Here is a 17,160-nt window from a genome sequence, read left to right on the forward strand (position 1 = left end):
GCCTCCACTTTCCATCCTCAACCCCCACCCCCACCATTCCCCCCATCACTTATGTCCCCAACCAAAGTCTAATATATAAGGGAACAGGGAATGCAATCTTGACTGATAATGCTCTAATACGTATATTAAGTGGCTGAAACAGAGCAGAGAGAGAGACAAAATGCTGTGCTATTTCTTTTGAGAAATGAGGAAAGAAAGACTCCTATTCTTAGTCAGGAAGTAGAAAGATGGATATAGAGACAGAAGGGGAGGAAAACAAAGATGGTCTTGTGTGTCTGTTAACCTGGATCCACTCAGTGAGAGAGACTGTAAATCCAGCTCAAAATTGAGGTAAAGTACTTGACTCTAAATTGGCTCTAAAGGATGGACTTATACATGCAACTCATTCTAGAGACGAAAAGGATGAAAAAGAGAGCATGTGTCCAAGGACACATACAAAGATGTACAGTAGATGCAGGGACTGTATCAGAGAAATTAGTTCCTGAGAACAAGGTTAACAGATGACAGAAGGAAGGCAGAATTCTTTCCTTCTGTTTGGGCAGAATTGCCTCCATATACATACACGGCACTAATCAGAAGTGGTTACTATTGAGAGAAAAATAATGAGCCATAATATACAATCAATTTAAATAGAATTTAAGCTACCATAAGGTTAGGACAAAATAATGGGCAGTAACTTCCATTTTTATAAGAGTTTAATCATTACTATTTCTGCACTGTCAGGTGTGCAGACAATGTTACAATAGATTGAGTCTGAATTATTTGCGAGTAGACTATTATCCAAGAGACTAATAGAACAAGTGTTCTGTCGACATGCACCCACTCTCAATAGAGAAAAACTCAAATTCCAAGAAATAGTTGCTCTTATTTTTGGAGGGTCATCCTAATCCATAGACTCACAAGGCTTTAAACACCGCGGGGTATGATGCAGGGAGGAATACTTTGGAAATCACTTCATTCAACTCCTCTACTTTCAAAACATTGCCTCTTGGATGAAAATCACTTATGTATATTTCAGTATAGAAATCTTTATAGTGACTATCTTTGTTTGCTAATAAAATATGTAGCAATAAACTACAGTATTTGTCGTAAAGATATTTCCTTTCAAAAACCTTTGGTCAGTCCACTTATCATCATTATTATACTTTTTTATAAAAATAGCTAGCATTTATTGCGGAGAAGGCAATGGCACCCCACTCTAGTACTTTTGCCTAGAAAATCCCATGGACAGAGGAGCCTGGTGGGCTGCAGTCCATGGGGTCGCTAGAGTCGAACACGACTGAGCGACTTCACTTTCCCTTTTCACTTTCATGCATTGGAGAAGGAAATGGCAACCCACTCCAGTGTTCTTGCCTGGAGAATCCCAGGGATGGGGGAGCCTGGTGGGCTGCCGTCTATGGGGTCGCGCAGAGTCGGACACGACTAAAGTGACGCAGCAGCAGCAGCAGCATTTATTAGGTACTTGAATATTGCAGGCCCTTTGCAAATATCCTCTCATTTAAACAACACAATAACTCTCAAAAATGGGCATCATCGTTTCCCTTTTATAGTGGAGGATCATGAGGCTCAGAAAGCAGCTGTTAAGTCTCAAAGCCAGGATTAAAGCACCTTTTACCTAACCTCCAGTATCTATCATGGGGCTTCCCAGGTAGCACTAGTGGTAAAGAACCCACTTGTCAATGCAGTAGGCGTAAGAGATGCGGGTTCAATCCCTGGGTCGGGAAGATCCCCTGGAAAAGAGCATGGCAACCCACTCTAGTATTCTTGCCTGGAGAATCCCATGGACAAGGAGCCTGGTGGGCTACAGTCCACAGGGTCTCAGAGTCTGACACAACTGAGCAACTTAGCACTCAGTATCTATCAGGTTGTATCACCATGGAAACATTTTTTAAAAAGATACCAGAAAGATAGGAAAACATGAATACTGTCCATACTTACTTTAGTAGGTGATTTTTCAAGTTTCCTTAAAAGATGTGCACAATCCCTATTCTCACTGCAGCGCTATTTACAACAGTCAGGGCATGGAAGCAACCTTAATGTCTACTGACAGAGGAATGGCTAAAGAAGATGTGGTACAAATATACAGTGGAACAGTACTCCTCCATAAAAAAAGAAATAATGCCATTTGCAGTAACATGGATGAACCTAGAGACTGTCATACTGTCATACTGAGTGAAGTCAGAGAAAGACAAATATATGATACACTTATATGTAGAATTTAAAAAGAGGCTACAAATGAATTTAGCTACAAAACAGAAATAGAGTTACAGATGAAGAAAATGAACATATGGTTACTGGGGGGTATGGGGAGGTTAAATTGGAAGATCGGGATTGACACACTACTATTAATATCTATGAAAAAAATAAGGACCTATTGTACAGCACAGGAAGTTCAATACTCTGTAATGGTCTCTATGGGAAGAGTGAATATATGTATTAAACATATATATGTGTGTATGTGTGTACATATAGTGATGGTTTAGTTGCTAAGTCATGTCTGACTCTTGTGACCCTACGAACTGCAGACCACCAAGCTCCTCTGCCCATGGGATTTCCCAGACCAGAACACTGGAGTGTGTTATGTATAACAGATTCATTTTTCTGCACACCTGAATTAATACAACATTGAAAATCAACTGCTGCTGCTAAGTCACTTCAGCTGTTTCCGACTCTGTGTGACCCCATAGACGGCAGCCCCCCAGGCTCCCCCGTCCCTGGGATTCTCCAGGCAAGAACACTGGAGTGGGTTGCCATTGCCTTCTCCAGTGCATGAAAGTGAAAAGTGAAAGTGAAAGTGAAGTCGTGTCCGACTCTTAGCGACCCCATGGACTGCAGCCTACCAGGCTCCTCTGCCCATGGGATTTTCCAGGCAAGAGTACTGGAGTGGGGTGCCATTGTTTGCAAATACCTTGATGTTTACCCTAAGGCAAAGACAGTTATAAAGTAGCCTGGCATACTGAAAGTATTTCAGAATTCTACCTCTGATTAAATATAAACAACCCAAAAGCTTCAGTAATTGTCCAAATCACACTGGACAGCATGGTGAAATGACTGTGGGGCATCTGTGATAACTGACAGCACTGCTCCTTGGATCTATTTCTCCTTATTTCTCACGTGCAGCACCGAGGTGAATGCTTGCAGAGGTAACTCCAGGTAAACAGAAGTCATTCACAATTGTATTATCTATGAACCAGAGACATTTAAAAAGAAGCTTGAATTTCTAGAGGGTTGAGAAATAGCTCTCCTCTTGCTTTAGGTTTTGTCATAGGCTGAGTTCCATATATAGCTTATTAGGGAGTGCTTTTGAGGTCAGTGCCTGTGAAATAGAAAAAAAGAAATAAGACTGGACAGAAGGAGAAACTATACCATGACGCAATCTTAACAGAGGCCTTAGTCAATCCGGCGGGGAACTCTGATGACAGAACGGCTCTAGACAACATTATATGTTGAGGTTGGGAGGCTGGGCTTTTATACCCCTGTGCTAATCAGTCACTGGATATGGGTGCCCTGAAAGAAGGCATGATGTTGACTTGAGGCAGGCACCTGCATCAGAGGCAGTTCTCTGAGAAGGCTGACACCTGATGGCTGTCTGTTGGCAGCATTCCCAGTAGCTGGGGGTATAAGCCTTTCAGTCCTGAAGGAAGGCCAGAGCAATGCACACCATGCCCACCTCAGGTGTGCTGCCTTTGATCACACGCACAGTGTTGTTTTTATTATTTAAGACGTCTAGAGTGGGTCACCATAAAACGCCCCAGGAATGCCCCAGCTTGGTGAGGATTAACCTTGCCTGTCAACTCTATTGGGCACTTAGGTATTTCCTTTAGACCAGAGACATTCACTAGAAGGACCAAACAGTGTCTAAGAAATTACAACTTAGTCCGGCTGCTGTTTTTCTGTGAGCAGGACAAGAAATCACAGTAATCAGTTAGAAAAAATGACCAGACACCTGAAAGACAGCAGCCGGGTTAGGATAGAGAGACCAGGTTGTGCCCACTCATCTGTGTAAGAGGATGGGCAACCCTTGTACAAGCAGATCTGGGACTAAATAAAGATCTTCTATGGGCTGCATTTAGTCAAAAGGCTGTAGTTTGCTGACACCTCATTTAAAAGATCAGTGTTAAAAACGTAGGTAAAACGTAGGTAGGGTCAAGGAATCTGAATGGTTTCATTTGCATTCAACACCAGAAGATTTTTATCTGTGACCTTGGGCAAGATCCTAAAACTCCCTGTGTCTCAGTATCTTCATCTATTAAATTAACATAATAATAGTGCCTGAGTTATAGGGTTAGGAGTATGTGAGAGTGCAAGTTCAACACTTGTTGTCTGGCATGTATCAGGTTCAGCAAGTAATTTTTGGAATTGTTATTATTGTTATATTTATTACCATATCAAGTTTAGTATTTACGTTAAGCCACTATTAGCCTAAATTTTGGAGGCAGAAAAATAAGAAAACAGTTCACGTGAGTGGTTAAAATTTTAAAACAATAATCAAGAGAAAAGTTGTATGAGGATTCTTTGTACTATTATTGCAACTTTGTAAAATCTGAAATTACACCAAAATAAAAATTGGAAAGACTTTGACCTACTTTGCTGGGATTATTTGGGATAGAAATAGGCATCTAGGAGACTTGATTTTTTTATGCTGCTTCAGTTCAGTTCAGTCACTCAGTCGTGCCCGACTCTTTGCTACCCCATGAATTGCAGCACGCCAGGCCTCCCTGTCCATCACCAACTCCTGGATTTCACTCAAACTCACGTCCATCGGGTCGGTGATGCCATCCAGCCATCTCATCCTCTGTCGTCCCCTCCTCCTCCCGTCCCCTTCTCCTCCTGCCCCAGCATCAGAGTCTTTTCCAATGAGTCAACTCTTTGCATGAGGTGGCCAAAAAGTTTTATGTAATTCCACTCATTTTATCGCTTTAGTTCTTTGTCTATGTTTTCTATTAGTTCTTTGAGCATGTTTCAGGACAGTGGTTTTAAAATCTCTGTCCAGTAATTTCAATGTCTGGACTTCCTCAGAGATCAGTTCAGTTCAGTCGCTCAGTCATGTCTGACTCTTTGTGACAGCATGAACTGCAGAACACCAGGCTGCCCTGTCAGTCACAAACTCCCAGAGCTTGCTGAAACTCATGTCCATCAAGTGGGTGATGCCATCCAACCTTCTCATCCTCTGTGGTTCCCTTCTCCTCCTGCCTTCAGTCTTTCTGCCAATTTATTTCATTCCTTAGAAATAGCCATACTTTCCTGTTTCTTTGTATTTTTTTTTTTTTAATGAAAACAGGAAATTTTACTATTGTAGTATGTACTTGGGACTTCCCTGGTGGCTAGAGGGTAAGGAATCCGCCTGCAATGCAGGAGAGCTGGGTTCAATCCCTGGGTTGGGAAGATCCCCCAGAGAAGGCAACGGCTGCCCACTCCAGTATTCTTGCCTGGAGAATTCCATGGTCAGAGGAGCCTGGGAGGCTACAGTTCAGGGGGTCACAAAGAGTTGGATACAACTGAGCAACTTCACTCACTCACAGTATGTACTTGGAAGGAAGGTTCTCTCCTTTTCACAAGGCTTGCTACTTTTTGGTTGCTGAAAGGCTGTAGCAGTCAGATTATTCAATGCTGATCCCAAACTATTAAAAGACTATATTCTTTGTCAATGTGGTCACTGAAGTCTGTTTCTTAGCTTGTGTTCAGCTAGTGTTTTGATAGAAATTTCTTTGAACGCTGGGAACCTCCAAGTCTTGGCAAATTGGCACTGATCTTCAACTTGCCAGGCTTGCACTGTGCCAAAGGATCAGCCCAAGAAAAAGCTGAGGGTCTTCTCGGGTGTTTTTTGAGCATGTGTCTTATCCTGGGCACATACATGGTTTTCTAAATTCCCCCATTTACAAAGTTGCTTTTATTTTTAAAAACATTTAAAAAATATTTATTTTTATTTATTTGGCTGTGCTGGGTCTTAGTTATAGCATGTAGGATCTTTAATCTTGGTTGCAGTATGTGGGATTTAGTTTCCTGACCAGAGATCCAACCCAAGCCCCCTGCATTGGGAATGAGGAGCCTTAGCCCCTGGATCACCAGGGAAGTCCCCATAGTTGCTTTTAAATGTCCTAATTTCCCAAAGAAAGTCTCCCCAGTTTTTACCTTAGCCAATCTACTATATGTTTCAACCATAATTTCTGCCCCAAGTGTCTGAAGATTTTTCATTTGGCTTGCAGTATTTTCAAGCTTTCTCCTGAGTTCTGAGTGGAAGACCGAGCGTCGTCCTTTAGGCTGCTCCCTGTATTACTCTGCTTGGGCTGCTATAACAAAATAGCACAGCCTGGATGCCTTAGATAACAGACACTTCTCATAGTTCTGGAGGCTGGAAAGTCCAAAATCAAGGTTCCTGTCAATTCAGTTTGTCTTCTCACTGTGTCCTCACATGATGAGGAGACAGGCAGACAGCTTTGGAGTCCCTTATTCTTACAAAGGTACTAGCATACGGGATGACAGTCTCACTGTTATTACTTCATTTAACCTCTACCGTGGGATTCCCAGGTGGTGCAATGGCAAAGAATCCACCTGGACAGTACAGGAGATGCAGGAGATGCAAGAGATGCGGGTTCGATCCCTGAGTCAGGAAGATCCCCTGGAGGAGGAAATGGCAACCCACTCCAGGATTCTTGCCCGGGAAATCCCATGAACAGAGGAGCCTGGCGGGCTACAGTCCATGGGGTTGAGAAGAGTCGGACAGGACTGCGTTCGTACACATACATGAAGGGGCAGTGGTAGTGGAAGGACAAATAAATCACCACAAAACCTTCCTATTATTTTGAAGTGCCTCTTTCTTGATTCAGTGCTCATGTGGTGGCTGTAAACGTTCAACTGTTTTCTAGAGTTGTCACAAAACTGATGGTTTCTGCTTATTTTTCAATGTTTCTGTGGAAGAATGGGAGCGGGAAGCTTCCTACTCTGCCATTTTGCTCTTTTCATTCAAAAGACTGAAATTTTGCATGCTTTTCAAAGATTTATGTTTTCCTCAGGCCAAAGCTTTCAAAAGGCTTTTTACTTGTAAATGAAAAGAACGATTCAGATCACTCTTAAATGAAGTGATGAAATGTGTTTTGAAGAATGGAAAAATTATCCACTCTAACTTAACAAAAACGTGTAACTTAATATAAGAATACAATGTAGGGATTCTTGGATCTCAAGAGCAATTGGGCCATTAGTGGGATGGAGGTCTTCGGAAATCTGAGAAGCTAGAAAATGACTCTCCTCCCTTTCTTTCTCTGTCTCTGTGACAGCACCAAAGCTCAGGGTCATTTCTCAGATAGTCTGCTTCATTTCTCTCTGTCTGTAATGGGTTCCCCTTACCTTGAGTTCACACGTTTGGGTTACAAGCCCCCGTTAGTGTTATAGTTTCAGTGTTCAATAGAGAGCAACTAAAACTTCTCTTCCAATTCCAAATCCTCAGAGGAAAGGATCTGATTGAGTCAGATTCCTTCAAGGATCAAACTCTATCCAATCAAGAAGGGACAAGGGTCCTATAGTGTGTGTAGTATATATATATACACACACACATGGTTAAAGAGACCAAACCTCTAAATGGGAATTGGAGGAAAAGCAAGAGAGTTCTTCTCAATGGATGATGGACAGAAACCCAACAAAGTATCTATCCAACCCATTCCTAGATCTAAAAACCTTTAAATACAACTTAAGAGAAAGAAGAAAAAAATTGTGCCACTTTACATAGCTAAAATTTGTCAGTTTTTTACACTAACAGAGGTAATGAACACATTTATAAATAATGCACTGCTTAGGGATTTTAAAGCATCACCTACTTCATTTACAACAAATGTTTTCTGCTTTTGTTGAGCCACCAGGGAAAATAATTAAGGCATATTCTGATGCTTATTCCAGAGAACTAGAGCAACACAGGACAACCCCAGGAAGCCCAACCTTCTAAGCTGAGACTATTTCTCCGGTTCCTCAGTGCACACGTGGCAGACTCTGCTTTCAAACTAATAACTTGTGAGTCATGCTGAGTCCTCTTCCCTTGAGGTTAAAAGTATTTCCTAGATTTTGCTTTTTTCCTTATCTCCTCCTCTGTTCTCCACCTTTATCCCCTTCACATGTCAGTCAATTCAGAAAATAACACTAGACTTTCCAACTGTCTCAAAATCTTGGTTGATTTTGTGCACATGTAGCTGCAAGGAATAAAAACTATTTGGAAAATGCTCTCTTGGGTTCCACAGAATGAAAATACTATATCCTACCAGGAATTTTTAACGAAATGAGAAGCTCTATTGAAAAGCATGCTGTCTCTAGAGAAGGAAGCTCTGTCTCTTTTTTCTTGGGTTCTTCTTCCTATTCAAGTTAATAAAGATGGTAGGTCGTTGGGGTCATCTACAACCACAAATACTCTGCTATCTAGTTGAGTCTGTAGTTTCATCTAATTTACAGTTATAAACACAACAAACCTGGAAGTTTGGACAATTCACCATTACATTATCAAGACTTGAATCTTACACTTAAGTCTTGTCTTACTCATCCTCATATATTTACCTCTGGACTTAGCCACATCACCAAATTGTGCATTGTCTGTAATTGCATAATGTCTACCTCTGATGTTCCATTATATAATGCTTCCCCTTTTGTGCCCAAGGCCTCCTCTCTGAAAGAGAAAGACATGTTTTCTACTATTTATTTTCTTGCTGTTGGGTGCAATTTTGCTCTAGAATAAAAGCTTAGACTCAAACTAAATTATTGGTTAAATGTATGTTTATTACTAAGTATGTTTAACTACCACTGTTACCATAAAGAGGGACACACACCCAACCACAATTACAAATTAATTCTTGAAAAGAGAAAGGAGCCAGTCATAATTATGTATTCTTTTTAACCCGCAATAAAATTTCAACAAGGTAATAAAATGAGATCTGACATATAATAACTTACCATCCTGCTATACTCTTAAATCCTAACTTCTTACTATGAACAATACTAATATTTTACAAAGTGTTAGTCACTCAGTCGTGTCCAACACTTTGCGACCCCATGGACTGTAGCCTGCCAGGCTCCTCTGTCCATGGAATTCGCCAGGCAAGAATACTGGAGTGGGTAGCCATTCCCTTCTCCAGGGATCTTCCTGACCCAGGGATTGAAACACCATCTCTTGCATTGCAGTTGGATTCTTTACCATCTAAGCCACCAGTAAAATTAGTTATTTGTTATCACTTCTTAAAAGAAAAGTTTTCATGGTACACACTCCTAAAATATTTAACTTATGAATCTAATGTAATTAAAAGAATGATATAATCCCTGTCACATATAATCCCACTGACTACCTTTTGAGGCCAGTCAGGATTACTTTCTCCAATTTATCAATAGGAAAATTGAGATTTAGAGGGCGTTGATAACTTGTTACTCAGCTAATTACTGATAAAACTGAGAACCTTACTGAAAAAGAACAGACTGTTCCTAAACCAGAAGAGAAGGTTGCACAGAAGAAAAAGATATCCCAGAAGAAATTGAAGAAACAAAAACTTATGGCCCAAGGAACAAATGCTGCAAAAAATAAATGCAAATAATAGTAAAAAAAAAAAAAAAACAACAAAACAAAACCTGGGAGCATCATTCACATCTCAAGGGTTCTATTGCACTATTCATTATATGTTTCTTCCAGGACTGTCATTGTTCAGATTTCAATAAGATTCACAACTCACCTCCCTATGATCATGTCAGAAAAGCCTTACACAATACAGGTGTCAGGGGTCAAAAATAATACAAGCATGGTATGTTACCCTTTAAGTGAAAAAGATACTATATTGTACTTCATTCAGTTGTTTTACTCATTCAGAACAACAAATAATCAAATACCTGGATTGTGCTAGGTAGGCTCCACTATATCCAGCTTTTTAGTAGTTACTTTTGCTGCACATGGCTTACAACAACAAACATTTATTATTTTATACTTCCTGCAGACTTGAATTTGGGAGTGGCTAAACTGAGTGATTCTGGCTCATGGACTCTCTTCAGGTACAATAAAGATACTGACAAGGGATGTAGTTATCTGAAGGCTTGGCTAGGCTGAAGGGATCTGCTCCCAAATTCACTCACATGGCTGTTTTCAGGAGTTCTCAATTCCGCACTGAATGTTGGCTGGAAGCCTTTGTTATTCACAACATGGGCCTCTCTCTAAGTTGCTGAGTGTCCTTATGACATGACAATTACCTTTCCCCAGTGAGCAATCCCAGAGAGAGGAAGAATAAAGCTGGCACATATATAGTCTCCGCTTAGAAGACACATTACAACATTTCTACATTCTCTTTATGAGAACAAGTCACTAAGTACAGTCCAACCTCTAGGTGAGGGGAATTAAGCTCAATTTTTGAAAGAAGTATCAAAGAACTTGTGAACATATTTTAAAACTACTATACCAGTAGTTTAAATTTAATTTATAATTAAATTCAATTTATATTAAATTCTAAATAATTTAATCTATAGTTTTAGAAATTTAGTTGCTCAATTGTGTCTGACTCTCTGCGACCCTATGGACTGTAGCCTACCAGGATCCTCTGTCCATGGGACTTTCCAGGCAAAAGTACTGGAGTGGTTGCCATTTCCTTCTCCAGAGGATCTTCCTGACCCAGGGATCAAATCCAGGTCTCCCACATTGTAGGCAGACGCTTTTACCATCTGAGCCACCAAGGAAGTCCATTTAATCTATACTTTATTATATAAATATAATTTATAGAATTTAATCTAATTATTACTAAAAAGTTATTAACCTAATTGTAATATTTGGATATTTAAAGGAAAACTAAGTTTATTAGAGAGTGGTTTTTTGTTGTTGCTTGTTTCCATTTTGTGTTCCCCTTTTCATCTTACCCTGTTTATTAAAAAATTCTACCTATAGTGCTAAATAAATAATGACTTTTCCTATCTTTTTATGCCAATTAGGAATTTTATTCAGTGCTTATAACAAAAACAACAAAAACCTTAAAGAGAATGGATTTATTTTCCTTTACATAACAACAAACCCCTTCATATAACAACAAACCCAGAAGTGAGCAGACCAGGGCTGATAAGCTGACCCTTCAAAGCAATCACAAACCAGTTCCTCTGGCTATGCTATTATTTTGTTACTGTGGTTGAAATAGGGCTGCTCCACATCTAGCATCATATCACTGTTCCAGGTAAGATAAAGGACAGGTATAGGTCCAATGGCTAACAAGAAATTTCTTCCATAAAACTTTGAGCCTCTCCTAGCAACATCTACTTTCATTCTGCTGACAGGTCACATGGGAAACCATGGCTTATAGGAGCCTGAGTAAACAAGTATTTTTAACTGGACACAGTCACCCTGAAAAAAAGTCAGAGTTCTGCAAGTAATAGAGAAAGGATTTTGTATAGAATCAAATCAACTATCAGTCTCTATCACCTTGCTCCAAGGAGCTATGACACACATTACTGAAACACACTCCAGATAGATAAACATACCGTTCAAGGTTAATCTGTGTTTCAAATGGGAGAATATGGTCATTTTGTGTCTCACATGTAAATTATATTTTTCAAAGTAACCACAGCTTTCTTTTTCTCTAGTTGATAATGAAGAAAAATTGGCTGACATTAATGTCACTTCAAGGAATTTATTCAAGAAGACAGCGGTACAGTTGTGCAAAGGTACATGCATTAAGAAACTCATCACAGAGTTGTTTAAAATAGTAAACATTTGGGGAAAAAAACAGAAATAAATCAATAGAATATCAGTTAGATAAACAGTGGTACGTCCACTTCACACTATGCAACTGTTAAAAATGATGTTATTCATGATATATTGTTCATGAAAAAAGTACTGTGTACAAAATAAAATCCAGTTTATCATACATTGTATTTCTATACATTTATATGTTTTTATTCTTAGAGACTATGAAGTCAAGTGGGCCTTAGAAAGCATCACTACGAACAAAGCTAGTGGAGGTGATGTAATTCTAGTTGAGCTATTCCAAATCCTGAAAGATGATGCTGTGAAAGTGCTGCACTCAATATGCCAGCAAATTTGGAAAACTCAGCAGTGGCCACAGGACTGGAAAAGGTCAGTTTTCATTCCAATCCCAAAGAAAGGCAATGCCAAAGAATGCTCAAACTACCACACAATGGCACTCATCTCACACGTTAGTAAAGTAATGCTCAAAATTCTCCAAGCCAGGCTTCAGCAATATGTGAACCGTGAACTTCCTGGTGTTCAAGCTGGTTTTAGAAAAGGCAGAGGAACCAGAGATCAAATTGCCAACATCCGCTGGATCATGGAAAAAGCAAGAGAGTTTCAGAAAAACATCTATTTCTGCTTTATTGGCTATGCCAAAGCCTTTGACTGTGTGGATCACAATAAACTGTGGAAAATTCTGAAAGAGATGGACATACCAGACCACCTGATCTGCCTCTTGAGAAATTTGTATGAAGGTCAGGAAGCAACAGTTAGAACTGGACATGGAACAACAGACTGGTTCCAAACAGGAAAAGGAGTACGTCAAGGCTGCATATTGTCACCCTGTTTATTTAACTTATATGCAGAGTACATCATGAGAAACGCTGGACTGGAAGAAACACAAGCTGTATTCAAGATTTCTGGGAGAAATATCAATAACCTCAGATATGCAGATGACACCACCCTTATGGCAGAAGGTGAAGAGGAACTCAAAAGCCTCTTGATGAAAGTGAAAGAGGAGAGTGAAAAAGTTGGCTTAAAGTTCAACATTCAGAAAACAAAGATCATGTCATCCGGTCCCACCACTTCATGGGAAATAGATGGGGAAACAGTGGAAACAGTGTCAGGCTTTATTTTTCCGGGCTCCAAAATCACTGCAGATGGTGACTGCAGCCATGAAATTAAAAGATGCTTACTCCTTGGAAGGAAAGTAATGACCAACCTAGACAGCATATTCAAAAGCAGAGACACTACTTTGCCAACAAAGGTCCATCTAGTCAAGGCTATGGTTTTTCCTGTGGTCATGTATGGATGTGAGAGTTGGACTGTGAAGAAGGCTGAGCGCCGAAGAATTGATGCTTTTGAACTGTGGTGTTGGAGAAGACTCTTGAGAGTCCCTTGGACTGCAAGGAGATCCAACCAGTCCATTCTGAAGGAGATCAGCCCTGGGATTTCTTTGGAAGGAATGATGCTAAAGCTGAAACTCCAGTACTTTGGCCACCTCATGCGAAGAGTTGACTCATTGGAAAAGACTCTGATGCTAGGAGGGATTGGGGGCAGGAGGATGAGATGGCTGGATGGCATCACTGACTCCATGGACATGAGTCTCAGTGAACTCCGGAAGTTGGTGTTGGACAGGGAGGCCTGGCGTGCTGCAATTCATGGGGTCGCAAAGAGTCAGACACCACTGAGCGACTGATCTGATCTGATTCTTAGATACATCTGGAGTATAACATGAATTTTTTAAAATTGTTATCTCTGAATTATGGCATTTGGATTTTTTAATATTTGTTTCAATAAGTGTACATTGCTTTCATGAAAATAATAGCTATTTTCAATAATACCTAGAAGGGTAGGAGGGGCCTGATTTGATCTGGTAGTTCTATCAACATATCTTCTTGCCAAAGAAAATTATCTTAGACATGCTGTAGCTGACCTTACCCTTGGAAGGGTTTCCTATATTTTCTCACTAGAAAAAGATTATTCCTTATTCCTTATAAATTTTAATAAAATTAAAATAAGAATCCTGAGGCATTTTGTTTTATTTTGCTTTCTATTTGGTACACTTTGACCTCGAAGGGTCTCTTTTCCCTGTCTCACAGTGGCTGTGGAAGGCAATGGGGGTGAGGCTAAGCAATAATTACATACAGGTTGGGGAAGAGAGAAGAGATGGAGGTGAGGATCCAACAGAGCACTAACCTGGATCTCACAGACTTGCACTTCTCTTCCAAAACAGGCTTCTCAAGTTTACCTTTCTGACCTCAGTTTTCTCATCTGAAAAAATGAGAGGTTTGGATAAGAATCTAGATGTTTTAAAGTTCTTCCCGAAGATTCTTTCGGATCTATTAATGATATATCCTGGTAAACTACACTAAAGCTGAATCTAAACAAGATGGTAAAGCGCCTGTCTACAATGCGGGAGACCCCGGTTCGATCTCTGGGTTGGGAAGATCCCCTGGAGAAGGAAATGGCAATCCACTCCAGCACCATTGCCTGGAAAATCCCATGGACAGAGAAGCCTGGTAGGCTACGGTCCATGGGGTCACAAAGAGTCGGACACGACTGAGCGACTTCACTTTCAACAATACTTTAGTTACATTGTTTACTATTCCTCTCCTGCGTGGTAAGTAACTTGCCAAGGTTACATAGCTTGGCGGGAATCAAGACTGCAGCCCAGAGGCCAAGGCACTAAAGAACTGCCTAGGAAGCAGGGTAGTTTTCTCACCCTCAAACTAGGCTGTGTTAGATAACACCAGTAAAGTCAAGACTTGATCCCACCTCCTCAATCGCTTGAGGGCTCCTAGCTCTATAATCCAAAAACAGTTTTCTGATACAAAGTCCCTTTGCCAACTAAAGGTGAGACGGTAAGGTTTTGGAGAGCTCCGAAGAAACTCTTCCGGCCCACTGCCTAACAGCCGTGAAGTAATTACGGAACCAAAGACCATGTGTGCCTTCAGGAGGCTTTGTGGTATAATTAATTGGGTTCTCAGCCCCTGCTGATTCACATACCTGGTTACCCAACTCGTTTGCGTACCTCATCTTGCGTATTTCCTCTCCTTAAGGCCAGAGAGGTACCGAGTTAAGAGAATCGGGAGGAGGGGATAACAGGGGTAAAAAGAACGGTTTAAAAGCAGGCTAGAGCCCATCAGACTCCTGAAAGGGAAGAGCCTGTTTTTTGGACAAAGGTCCCAAGGGTATTCGCAGCCCTGGTCCCTGATGTTTCACTGCTTTGGGCCCTCTCAAGATCCGGAAGCTACTGCAAGACCCTACAGCACCGCGATGAAGGTGGAGGCCGCCACGGAGATGCCGCAAGTGGGTTGTGACTACCCCTCTTAGAAGATCCGACTTCCCAGACCCCTTCGCACAAGGGAGGGGCGTGCGATCGGCCGCCAATCCCCGCGCCCGCACGTCGCCGTAGCCCCGCCCCACCCTGCCCCCTCTCGCTCCGCCCTTCCCTGGGGCTGGTGCGGCGGCGATGACGTCAGCGCTAGGAGACCCCTGGGTGGCGGCTGCGCCGTCGGCGGCCCGCGGCCGGAACGCGCTGCGGGGAGGGGCGGAGCGAGCGGGCGGGAGCGTGCACTGGGCCCGCCTCGGCCGCCGCCGCCGCCGCCGCTGCCGGGGAATAATCTGGGCGGCAGCGGGCTGCCCCGGCCAGCAGCCACGAGCCACTTCTGCGGCTGCCGAGCAGAGCGAAGGTCGCCGGTCTCGTGTCGTCCCCCTCTCCGCCCCCCAGGAGGGGCGAGAGGGAGCCGAAGCTGATGTCAGGTACGGCCGGCGGAGGCGCCCTCAGGCTGTGGGTCCAAGGTCTCGGGTCCCCTCGCCCTTCCCTGTGGGAGAGTGAATATGGGGGGAGCGTGGAGGGTGGAACCCCACCCCTGGCGCCGCCAAACAGGTGTCTCGGAGTCGCTGCCCGGTCTGGGGACGTGCGGGCTCCTGAGGGAGGCGCGGGGCACTTCCTGCTCCCGGCGTGTCCGCGAGCTGCCAGTGGGGCCGCCTGCCCGCCGGGCCGCTATTTTGTTGACTTGTAACCTCCTGTTAGTCGCAGGTCCTTCCCTTTCGCTCTCTGGTGCCCCTCGCCTCTTCGCGCGCCGCCTGCCGTCGGGTGGCGACGGTGAGGCGCGGGCTGCGCTCCGGAGCGCGCGGCTGGACCACTTAGCGGTCTTGCCCCGCCGGGCCCTCCCCCCGCGGAGCTGCGGGCGCTCAGGTGTGGGCACCTTCCAGGAGAGCCGCCGGGCTGCCGCGTCGCGCCAGCGCCCAGCGAGCCGGAGCCTTGCGCAAGTGCTGGGGGACTTCCTCTGAGCTCTCTGGATCATCAGGTTTGTCTGGCTGATTTGTTCTTGTTAAATTCCCCTGCCCCTGACAGAATAAGCTAGGCAGGTGTGTTGCGGCATTGCTCCGTGAAGGACGCGGGACGAGTTTTTTACCTCCCGCCTTCCTCTCCCACCAGATGAGATTAGTAGGTGCTGACAAAATTGACTTTACAGCTTTGAATTTGGATACATTGTCTGCTCAGAAAATGAACCAAATGTAGGGGTGGGGATTTATTCTTGCCCAGCACTTACCCTCTCTATTATTATTTTCAAAAGACTGGAACTTAAACATCACACGCCTTGGAAAAGTTGACTGGATTTATAATCTAGTTCTCTCAGTGCCTTGTAGTTATTGTGGTATATCGTTTTAGAGCTTTTCAGATTGAACACTATTATCCTAACCATGAATTGGTTTCATCGTGGTTTTAAAACTTAGTTAAAAAGTTAGAACTTTAATGCAATAGAGTGAGTAATTAGGCCAATGTGAAACGGACAGAAATGTGTTCATTTACCAGAAGTTGGGCACTGAATATAGATAGCTCTGCCTGGGTAACTTCAAGTTATTTAATTCTGGTGTTAGTTTAGAGGGTGGGAATCTGAGTATTTAGGAGGTAAAACTAACTTTTACACTTTTATCAGATAAGTCAAATGAGCCTTATGTACGTGATGTGTGTTCTAAGTATTGTGTATAGTAATTGTATTTATTTCATTTTCTGCCAGCCTTAGTGTATATTAATGTACAGTTTAATTGAATGTAAAGTTTCAAGCTACCAAACAGTTAACTCTTTTTACCATATGTTAAGTAAGACAGTGATTTAGTAAGGAAAGTATGACTCACTTAAAATTCTTCACAGGAAAAGTGTGTGGTTTTTTAGTTACGGTGGAGAACCATTTAAGATGTTTCTCTTAAATTTCCGTGAAATTTGTGTTTTTCTGTATCTTTTTACTTTGGGTTCAGCATTTTAAAAATATTTTGTGGGTACTATTCATTTAAAGATAGATATGCTTTTTGGCGGGTATTGTTTGTACTAGTCTGTATTTCTGAGTAAGTTCAGTATCCAGAAATTATTAGACTATCACGAAGTCATTTAGGAGTACATATCAATTAATGATCACCTAGTCATAGAAATAGAAAAGTGTGCCTTTTAGGTATATACAGTACTACTATTT

The 17,160-nt window shown here is 42.2% G+C and overlaps 1 protein-coding gene and 1 long non-coding RNA gene across 14 annotated transcripts in view; one reads left to right on the forward strand and one right to left on the reverse strand.

Moving 5' to 3' along the window:
* Nucleotides 1-15,039, reverse strand: part of LOC129658930 (uncharacterized) — a 64,092-nt gene extending 49,053 nt beyond the window's left edge. For 5 of the 8 annotated variants that reach the window (XR_008717595.1, XR_008717591.1, XR_008717597.1 and 2 more), the window contains exons 1-2: nt 14,690-15,039; nt 13,880-13,954 (exon numbers count right to left, since the gene is read on the reverse strand). This is a non-coding gene — a long non-coding RNA (uncharacterized LOC129658930). Of the gene's footprint in view, nt 1-1,486; nt 3,317-12,766; nt 13,403-13,879; nt 13,955-14,689 lie in introns of those variants that run through there. The other 3 variants (XR_008717592.1, XR_008717596.1, XR_008717594.1) reach the window with 3 other exon arrangements.
* A 137-nt stretch (nt 15,040-15,176) lies between these two features.
* C1GALT1 (core 1 synthase, glycoprotein-N-acetylgalactosamine 3-beta-galactosyltransferase 1) overlaps nt 15,177-17,160 on the forward strand; it is a 49,915-nt gene continuing 47,931 nt past the window's right edge. Inside the window, exons 1-2 of one of the 6 annotated variants that reach the window (XM_055589808.1) lie at nt 15,177-15,445; nt 15,720-15,996. Coding sequence is in view for 1 of the 6 variants with exons in the window: in XM_055589807.1 (XP_055445782.1) it covers nt 15,439-15,445 (7 nt within the window). In the remaining 5 variants the exon portion in view is untranslated. The remainder of the gene's footprint in view (nt 15,446-15,719; nt 15,997-17,160) is intronic. The other 5 variants (XM_055589810.1, XM_055589811.1, XM_055589809.1 and 2 more) reach the window with 5 other exon arrangements.

This window comes from Bubalus kerabau, chromosome 8 (genome assembly GCF_029407905.1).
Source record: "Bubalus kerabau isolate K-KA32 ecotype Philippines breed swamp buffalo chromosome 8, PCC_UOA_SB_1v2, whole genome shotgun sequence".
NCBI lineage: Eukaryota > Metazoa > Chordata > Mammalia > Artiodactyla > Bovidae > Bubalus > Bubalus kerabau.